Source organism: Bombina bombina, chromosome 4, assembly GCF_027579735.1.
Source record: "Bombina bombina isolate aBomBom1 chromosome 4, aBomBom1.pri, whole genome shotgun sequence".
NCBI lineage: Eukaryota > Metazoa > Chordata > Amphibia > Anura > Bombinatoridae > Bombina > Bombina bombina.
Genome location: NC_069502.1, coordinates 748,302,069 through 748,313,051, shown reverse-complemented (window position 1 = coordinate 748,313,051; position 10,983 = coordinate 748,302,069). Strand labels below are relative to the sequence as shown.

Here is a 10,983-nt window from a genome sequence, read left to right as displayed (position 1 = left end):
AAACCCCACGCCAACTTCCTTCAGGATTACTCCAACCATTGCCTATACCTCACCAGCCTTGGACTCATGTATCCATGGACTTTATTACCGATCTTCCCTTGTCCACTGGGAACAATACTATCTGGGTGGTGGTCGACAGGTTCACTAAGACGGCTCATTTTGTACCCTTGCCAGGATTACCATCTGCCAAAAGACTCTCTGAACTTTTTATTCTACATATTGTAAGAATCCATGGATTTCCTCTAGATATTGTTTCTGATAGAGGGGTACAATTCGTTTCTCGATTTTGGAGGTCACTTTGTAAACATTTTGGTACTACTATATCTCTCTCTACTTCTCACCACCCACAATCGAATGGTCAGACTGAAAGAGTAAACCAGTGTCTTGAAACATATCTTAGACATTATGTGGATCATTATCATTCAAACTGGACTTCTTACCTTCCTTTGGCTGAATTGGCCCATAATGCCCGGTACAATTCCTCCCTTCAGACTTCTCCTTTTCATGCAGCTTATGGATATCAGCCTAGGACATTCCCTTTGCATACTTCCTCCACAGTGAATCCTGCTTCTGATCTTACAGCCCGAAGATTAACTCGACATTGGCAGAAGATACATCGTATTCTTTCTGTAACTTCTAGACGTTACAAGTTCTTTTCGGATCTTCGACGGAAAAAGGCTCCCAAATATCGCCCTGGTGATAAAGTTTGGATTTCCTCTCGATTTCTTCGCCTGAAACAACCTTCTAACAAATTGGGACCACGATATGTGGGTCCTTTCCGAATACTGGGTCAGGTATGTTCCACTGCTTATCGGGTAGCTTTACCCAAGTCTCTCAAAGTCCATCCGGTATTTCATGTTTCTCTTTTAAAACCTGTGATGTTTAACAGGTATTCTAAGCCTTTTTCTAAACCTCCACCGTTATTGGTGCATGGACATCCTGAGTTTGAGATCAGCCATATTCTAGATTCCAAATTGCGGGGCAAGAAATTGTATTATCTCATTCATTGGAAGGGTTATCCAGTCACGGAACGTTCTTGGGAACCTGCTCATCAAGTAAATGCTCCTATATTGGTCAAGTCCTTCCACAAGACACATCCTGATAGACCTGGTCCTGTTCCCCGGAGGGGTCCTTGAGGAGGGGGTGCTGTCATGAGCGCTTCCGTTCATCGCCGTGTCGCCGCGGCTCCCGGAACTCCTCTGTGTCTCTGACGTCATGTTGCTTAGCAACATGACGCTTTCTCTCACACCCCTCTGATGACGGTTACGCTCTGCCCTTTAAATCTCGGCGGGAGATCTGAATCTGGGCCCGTTTGTTGTATCCCTGAATTGTGAGTACCATATCAGTTTTGTTCTTCTGTGTACCGACTTCTGCCTGCCTGACCAAGCCTCTTGCCTAATCCCTACTTGCTGCTATTTGGACATTGACTTCTGCCTGCCTGACCTTGCCTGTAGCTATTACCCTTTTGCTGATACTTTGATGCCGACTTCTGCTTGTCTGACCCTGTCTTTTGCCTATACCTTTTGCTGATATTTGGATGCCGACTTCTGCCTGCCTGACCTTGCTTTGGCCTTTACCTTTAAACCTATTCTTTGTTAAACAACACCTGCTTAAAAGGAACATTTACTTTTACAAGCTGCAAAAGAGAACTTTGCCTTTCTGTTTGTTATACACCTGCTTAAAAGGGACATTTACTTTTACAAGCTGCAAAAGAGAACTTTGCCTTTCTGTTTGTTATACACCTGCTTAAAAGGGACATTTACTTTTACAAGCTGCAAAAGAGAACTTTGCCTTTCTGTTTGTTATAAACCTGCTTAAAGGGACATTATACTTTTACAAGCTGCAAAAGAGAACTTTTCCTTTGTTTTACTAGCCTGCTAAAGAGGACCTTTTTCAGAAGCTTCAAGTAAGAGCATTTCCTTTTTGTTCTTTGTACTACTTAAAGGGACGTTTTATCCTTTGTGGCTTTCCTGCATTCTGGAACAATATTCATTTTTGTTATCTTCTAATCTGCTTCCTGAGTGGGTCACGTCCTGGATATTTCTCAGTGTGCTAGCGTGTGCTTTCAATTCACGCTAGCAGTTGGGTTACATCCCGGATTGATTCCTGAGCGGCTGACATATAATAATCCCACAGAACAGTCTCAGGTCTGGACTCAGCAGCCTACCCCACACCAGCCCGTCTGCTGGTTTGTATTAGGAGAGTGGTAGCAAGTAAACTGTCCTGTTCTAAGTCCAAAGAGATGGAGCCAGCAGGTGTCCTGATCTGAAATGTCTCTCTCACCCGTCTGTGATACAACTCAACCGGTCGGCTGTTATTGCTGCGGTTTGATTTCCATATGCCGACAGCAACATTCTGTGGCCGCAGGGAGACTCCGGATCCGCTATCCTCCCTCTCCGGGAACTCCATTAAGCTAAGTAGGTCCACCAAAGTTGCACAGGGCCAGACATCTGTTCCTTCTCTATACTGTTGCGTGATAAGTGGAAGAGCATCACAATCTTCACTGAGCCTTTGGGTGTAGCTCCCGGTTCAAGTGCAAAAGTAGGTATCATGGTGACATATCTAGGGGCGAATGGTGTCTCTGCCATGGCGACCTGAAGATATGAGTCCAGCTGACAAGACATATCATGATCCCAGTCACCTCCCAATACTCCGCCACAGATTCCTGTAGTTAGCCTCCGAACAATAGGCAGGGGTTTGCTTTCCATCACAGGACTACAAGTGACTGCCCTTATAGTCGTCATGCTGGGTTCTGTGATGTTAGCGTCGCCATGAGGACTAAGTCCTGATTCACAGTAGTCCCTTCCGACCTCCAGTGGTCTAACGCCATCTTGAGATCCACGTGGTGTAGATAGGATTAGAAAATCTTGAGCGACTGATGCTTTAAGCTCAGATATAAAATCTTCAAATAATACATTGATCTCATCTTCTAGTGAATACATTTCAAAATAAAACTCCTTGCTGTATGTGTAGCTGAATCCAATCCCTCGGAAATCCGGTTATCTGTATACAAGTATGTGCGATCTGCACAGAAATCTCAGAGTTAACTGAACAACATAGGCTAGCGACACACTCTAGGAAGGTTTTTCCGTGTTCCTCTGAAGCTCTGTGTATAAATGACAACTTGAGTTTTGTAGATGTCTAATAAAAACTGCAAAATATTGTTAAAATCTATATAAGGATCAGGAGCTTCTCTAAAATGCGTCCTGCCGGTTCAGCTCTTCGCTCCGCCCCCCCTGCATAGCATATTTTAATACTTTTAAATGTGTATAGTATTGATTCATATTCTTGTTCCTACACATATATTTCAATATGTATATAGATATTAACTAATAAAAAGAATGCAGGAATTTATATTAATTTTATGATTTTTAGTATATGCATATTTTATTGGGGGTTTAGTTTAAAGCGGCAGAGACAAGCTTTGCCGCTTTTATCAAGACTTCAGATGATGGATCTCTTCAGCCCCCGCTTGGATCAAGACTTCAGCCGGATGATGGACCTCTTCAGCCCGATGATGGACCTCTTCAGCCCCCGCTTGGGCTTGGAGGAAGATTTCGGAGCCTTTTCTAGACGGATCGGTGATACCCGGCGTGGTGAAGATAAGGTAGGGAGATCTTCAGGGGCTTAGTGTTAGGTTTATTTAAGGGGGGTTTGGGTTAGATTAGGGGTATGTGGGTGGTGGGTATTGTATGTTTTTTTTTACAGGCAAAAGAGCAGAATTCTTTGGGGAATGCCCCGCAAAAGGCCCTTTTAAGGGCTGGTAAGGTAAAAGAGCTTTTCTATTTTTATTTTAGAATAGGGTAGGGCATTTTTTTCTTTTGGGGGGCTTTGTTATTTTATTAGGGGGCTTAGAGTAGGTGTAATTAGCTTAAAATTGTTGTAATATTTGTATAATGTTTGTAAATTATTTTTTTATTTTTTGTAACTTAGTTCTTTTTTTTATTTTTTGTACTTTAGTTAGTTTATTTAATTGTATTTATTTGTAGGTATTTGTATGTAATTAATTTATTGATAGTGTAGTGTTAGGTTTAATTGTAGATAATTGTAGGTATTTTACTTTAATTAATTTATTGATAGTGTAGTGTTAGGTTTAATTGTAACTTAGGTTAGGATTTATTTTACAGGTAATTTTGTAATTATTTTAACTAGGTAGCTATTAAATAGTTATTAACTATTTACTAGCTATTGTACCTGGTTAAAATAAATACAAAGTTACCTGTAAAATAAATATTAATCCTAAAATAGCTACAATATAATTATAATTTATATTGTAGCTATATTAGGGTTTATTTTACAGGTAATTATTTAGCTTTAAATAGGAATAATTTATTTAATAAGAGTTAATTTATTTTGTTAGATAAAAATTAAATTTAACTTAGGGGGGTGTTAGTGTTAGACTTAGCTTTAGGGGTTAATAAATTTATTTGAGTAGCGGTGAGGTCCGGTCGGCAGATTAGGGGTTAATAATTGTAGGTAGGTGGTGGTGACGTTGGGGGCGGCAGATTAGGGGTTAATAAATATAATATAGGGGTCGGCGGTGTTAGGGGCAGCAGATTAGGGGTACATAGGGATAACGTAGGTTGCGGCGGTGTACGGAGCGGCAGATTATAGCATTACCGCACAGTAGATTTTCCCTCACAAGGCACAAGGCAGATTAACCTTCCGCTCTTGGCGCCCCCCTGCTTAGGGCGCTCAAAGGCAGCTGCCTATGTTGCTTTGCACAAGCGCCGGCCCTGGTTAGGAGGGTCTACACAGAGAATGTGGAGCATTCAGGGGAAGCATATACAAGTGATTTTAACTCTTTAAATGCTGTGGAAGCTAAATTGGTTGGGGGGACCAAATCTGATAGCAAAAAGCAGTTTGGTATCAGAATCCGTCTCACTTGGACAGAAGGGGTCTGAGGAGAGAAGGAATTGTTTGGAGGGTCTACACGGAGTGTGAAGCATTCAGGAGAAGCATATGCAAGTTATTTTAACTCTTGAGGTGCTGTGGAAGCTAAATTGTTTGTGGGGACCAAATCTGATAGCAATAGGCAGTTTGTTATTAGAATCCATCTCATCTGGACAGAAGTGGTCCGAGGAGAGAAGGAATTGTTAGGAGGGTCTACACGGAGTGTGGAGCATTCAGGGGAAGCATATACAATTGATTTTAACCACTGAAATGCTGTGGAAGCAATATGGGGGTACCAAATCTGATGGCAATAGGCAGCTTGCTATCAGAATCCGTCTCACCTGGACAGAAAGGGTCAGAGGAGAGAAGGAAGGAACAGTGTGGTGTTGTAGCCATGTGTGGAGCAATCAGGGAAAGTGAATAGAAGATTGTTTAACTCTTGAAAAGCTGTTGCAAAGAACCAGAAAATTGAGACTGTCAAAATGTTTGTTTAGTTTGCGTGTTTTGTGTTTAAATGTGAGAGAGATATGATTGTGATAGGAGTTGCTTTCAGGCAGACACACAAACATAAATATATATATGCATAGATATATTTGTATATTTATATATTGTAGTTGTATGGCTTATAGATATGAGCCAGAATGCAAGCCCATTTACGGTGTGGTAACAGATTATGTATCTACATCAAATCCTGTATCCCTCTCTCGTGCACTAGCGTTTAAAGCACAACCTGCCTCTTTCCCAGTCTCTGGACTTTTATTTAAGGAGGATACGTAATTTATACACATACATACAAATATTTTATAAAGATGTCTTTTTTTTATTTTAAATCAGGTGCCTCCTTATTTTTTCATTTTAAGTAAACAGAGATCCATACTTTTATAAACACACTTTTTTTTATTAGAAATGCAATAAAAAGCCACTTATTTAGTAAGATATGATTTACTTGTAAGCACTTATACAGAAATAAATGTATTGGGTCCACAGAGGAATCAAAATGAACCAGGTGATTACCAGTGTGTTGCAAATGGGAAGTGGGAAAATGCTAGTTCAGCGAAATGGTATTAGATAAAATGCAATGGATGGCAATAATGCTGTCCCCTAAGCCTTAACAGGACAGTCAACACCAGAATTTTTGTTGTTTTAAAAGATAGATAATCCCTTAATTACCATTCCCCAGTTTTGCATAACCAACACAGTTATAATAATACACTTTTTACCTCTGTGATTACCTTGTATCTATGCCTCTTCAAACTGCCCCCTTATTTCAGTTCTTTTGACAAGACTTGCTATTTTAGCCAATCAGTGCTCACTCCAAGGTCACTTCACGAGCATAAGATCAATGTTATCTATATGAAACACATGAACTAACGCCCTCTAGTGGTGAAAAACTGACAAAATGCCTTTAGCTTAGAGGCGACCTTCAAGGTCTAAGAAATTAGCATATGAACCTCCTAGGTTTAGCTTTCAACTAAGAATACCAAGAGAACAAAGCAAAATTGGTGATAAAAGTAAATCGAAAAGTTGTTTAAAATTACATGCCCTATATGAATCATGAAAGTTTTTTGGGACTAATTTAGACAACACAGATTTATAACAAAACTCTAAATAGCTATAAGGAATCTAGCTCTACCCCTGGATACATTAAACTTTTTTGGTAGCCAAATCGAAATGTAAAATTATTGTGAAAAATATTCTCAAAGCAAAACGAAGATCTATAAACATAATTATTCAAATGTGTCTATACTTAAAAGTTATTCTGAAATCGAGCATATTAAATGTTTGAGTATATAACAATATGTGCTTCAAATTAAAAAAAAATCCACACTGAGACAACTGTTTTCTCTTGATTTAGCCGTAAGAGAAAGTTGCTTTAGTTGCCTAATAACATTTGCGATGCAACAGAGTATTGAAGTATGCACTGATAATGCTAATCCCATAAAAAAATCGTCAATACTCTGTATATTTTCCTGAGCTACATCTGATCCAGCTAATCCACCTTTACTGACAAAGGGAGCGTTGCTTGCACTGTGAGAAAGGGGAGGGGTGCTGAAAGCAAGTGCGGGGATAGACAGGGATACAGACTCTGATGGGGATACTGAATCTATTGGAACACGCTCAGTAGGATTACTAGGTGGGCGGTTCTGTAAGGAGTGATGGGCGGTGATGTAAGGAGGGCTACGGCTACGGAAATAGCCGAGTGGCAGGGGAAACCGTTCTCCACGGGGAAACTGATTTAGTTACAACACCGGGGGAAACTGCTGTCTACGGGAAACCATTCTCGGCACAACAACGGTACATCATAGGCGGCTCCAGCACCAAGATGTCCAACCGAACTATGTGCAGGGAGGCGAGTCACGCCGGGAGCTGGTACACTGCTTCAGGTATTGGGGGAGGGGGGCGATTGTTGGGGGTGGTTTGTTTCCTTGGCAGCGAAAGGGTTAAGGGGTGGAGGTATCGGAAATGCACTTGAAGGTATAACTGATAGGGTTAATGTGGAGCTATGAAAGGATTACAGTCTTTATATTTTATAAATAGTCAGCTGGTATGATTAGTAATGTGATTAAAACATACACTTGACTGTTTAAAGCAATATATTAGCTCTTCATTAGGCCTTCAATGCTATAAAACCTTATTCTGCATAGCTGGAGGGGGACAATAATGTGGTTAACAGTGTGGCCTATACTCCATGAAATAGTTTCCTGTTTATTACCTTTTATGTTATAGACAAAACAGAATAATAAACCACAATCATCCCAAATAACAAATATATTTAAAGCAAAGATGATAACAAATTAGTCAATAGTTCTGGAGTGATCTGTAAGATAGTAGTTTTAGTAACAGGTTATATCATTTTGTTTTAAAAACATTTTGTTAAATATAGCAATTAGTTTCAGATTTTATCATATTTTAAGGCCTTTACTGAACATTTGTAGAGAATCTGCTTATAGGTATTGAGGATGGAGAAACTGCTTTTCAAAATAAAAAAAAAATCAATACGGTATATATTAGGAAACATAAATATAGTTATAACCAGGCATATAATGGAGTCATTCTGAAAATGATTAGTTTATAGGAGGGATTCATGTTAAAAATTAAACATTTTGCTACTGTATATGTAGTAGATTCCTGGTAAGTACTATCATATATAACAATTAACCATTCATTTTACATTCTGAGGCCTTTCCTGAAACTGTATCACTAATCTGAGATTAGGTAGGAGAGCATTATAGTCATTGGGTTTGAGAACAAAGGGTTGGTGTCTAATGGGGGGAAAAACAATACAATAGTACAGATGTAGAAAATTAAATCTTGTATAAATCCATTTTACATTATATAGGAGGCTTGTATGTTGTCAGATTATAGGTGAAGTAATTGGAAGATGGATGAAATTTATTAGTATTCTGTCAAACAATGTCATTGCAGAACATTTTTTACGTATACTGTAGTGTAGTGTGCAACAATATTCCTTCCATTCTATCTTGCATAGGAGACGGATTGTTTACATTTTACCCCTTCAATTTTTTTTATTTAAGTGATGTTAGACCAGGGATTTGGAAAACCCTGAAATGTTACAACCTACAGGTGAGGGTATGTCACACAGAATAAGGGTTGAGGAAAGATTATTACATATTTTTCATAGTATCATATAAGCATGTTGTTATTATACACAATATTTCCCAAATATTCTTCTTTAGAAAAAATATTTTTAATTGAATTAAACTGAGCACTTGGCTTGTTTTAGGGATATATCAAACAATCTAGTGGTACATTTTGTAAATGCTATAAGGGTTTGTCTGAACAAAAAAATGTAAACCAATGATTTACTAAACCTTTATAATTACAATATACACAACAATTATTTTCACAAACGTTAAAAATATATTTATTAAGACTTATGGTGAAAAAAAACAAATGCCAAACAGTAGCACCAAAACAAATGTAATGTGAATTATCTACATTATTATAATTTATTTATAAATCACTACTTTGTTCAGTAGTGGTACAAACTCAGAAACAACTTTAAAACAGGTGTGGATCACTCTCATAATAGGCATTATTAGTTAGGATTAAGCCACAAGCCAAGATATCCAGTCTAGTGATTTCATGTTCATTTCGTGTCATCTGTCACATACGACAGAACAAAACACACTCCTATTTTTCTGTTACACTCTACTGCTTTGTCTTCAAAACTTAAATTCTTTCACTGTAGAGACAAATGTTTTGCTAGCGACAGCAGTGTGTGTGTGTTTAAACAGGGTGGAACTGAGCTGCTGAGAATGGTTGAGGAAGGATTATACAAGGCAGCACAGTCCCTTCCCCCATTAGAAATGATACCATACATATCCTATTACTGGCAAAGAGGAGAGCAACAGAGAAATACTTCCTTTCCTGCTTTGATTGCTTGCGCTTACTTCTCATCAGAGAACAACATGACACCATATGTTGTCTTGAAGTGCATTAACCCTTAGTTTTTCAGGATGAGATAATTGTCTGACTGTAGTTTCCCTTTTTATAGACTGGACACATTCAAATGTGAATGATTTCTGCACTTTACACATTTTTTTGTTTGTTTTTAAAAGATAAATAAAAAAAAATCACTGCCAAGTCCTTTTCATCTTCATGAATACTAAACCGCATTTAAATCTCAATCTAGATTTTCTATGCTTAAAAAATTACTTATAACTCGATTTAAAGACATTGTGAAGACATTTCACAAAAATGAAGGACCATTTACAATTTCAGAAAGTGTTAGGAAATAAGGCCTGGGCAAATTCTGGCAGTCTGTTGCATGTTTAACACCTGATGTTTAGTTTATGTATGAAAAAAAATTCAGAGGGGGGGGAATTGCAGAGCATGCTATACGTTTTTATGCAGTGATTCCGCATTCTGAAGGGATTTATGAACTTACATCAGGCTTTACCCTCAGCCACTTGGGTAATGTCTGTGTTACCCGGGTAATCCTAGGATTACCCAATATCTGACTTTACCTGCAAAACACACATGTGTGTATGTATATATGTGTGTATGTGTGTGTGTGTGTGTATATATATATATATATATATATATATATATATATATATATATAATTTTCATGTGACAACACTGAAGAAATTACACTTTGCTACAATGTAAAGTAGTGAGTGTACAGCCTGTATAACAGTGTAAATTTGCTGTCCCCTCAAAATAACTTGACACACAGTCATTAATGTCTAAACCGTTGGCAACAAAAGTGAGTACACCCCTAAAGTGGAAATGGCCAAAAGTGTCAATATTTTGTGTGGCCACCATTATTTTCCAGCACTGCCTTAACCCTCTTGGGCATGGAGTTCACCAGAGCTTCACAGGTTGCCACTGGTGTCCTCTTCCACTCCTCCATGACAACATCACAGAGCTGGTGGATTTTAGAGACCTTGCGCCCCCCCCCCCCACCTTCCGTTTTAGGATGCCCCACAGATGCTCAATAGGGTTTAGGTCTGAAGACATGCTTGACCAGTCCATCACCTTTACCCTTAGCTTCTTTAGCAAGGCAGTGGTCGTCCTTGGAGGTGTGTTTGGGGTCGTGATCATGTTGGAATACTGCCCTGCGGCCCAGTCTCCAAAGGGAGGGGATCATGCTCTGCTACAGTATGTCACAGTACATGTTGGCATTCATGGTTCCAAAATACAAATGTGAGACAGTGCTAAAACAAAGCTAAAGATATAGGTTAAAAGGACGCAATAGTTAAAAAAATACACATTCATTTAATCAAAGTAAAAAAAATAAAATATATATATATATATATATATATATATATATATATATATACATACATACATACATACATACATACATACATACATACATACATACATACATACATACATACATACATACACTGACTGGTGGACAGAATAACTAATACAAATGTGTTAGCTGTTTAAAATATATAAACCGGGACATCTCCCAGTAAATATCTATAATTTTAAAAAATCACAGCCTTTAAAATAAGGACTAAGTGACTCAGATGAAAAAACTAATATAACAATGGTTGGAGCAGGTTTGCTCAAATGACAGCCAAAAATATATTCTCATAAGTCAATAGGTAT

General features: G+C 38.4%; 1 protein-coding gene across 1 annotated transcript in view; it reads left to right on the top strand.

Annotated features, from left to right (window-relative positions):
- The first annotated feature begins 6,979 nt into the window (after window positions 1-6,979).
- The window catches only part of MEMO1 (mediator of cell motility 1), a 71,980-nt gene continuing 67,976 nt past the window's right edge, over window positions 6,980-10,983 (top strand). The window contains exon 1 of the mRNA XM_053711014.1: window positions 6,980-7,277. Within this exon, the coding sequence (XP_053566989.1) occupies window positions 7,217-7,277 (61 nt within the window). The 5' untranslated portion in view covers window positions 6,980-7,216. The remainder of the gene's footprint in view (window positions 7,278-10,983) is intronic.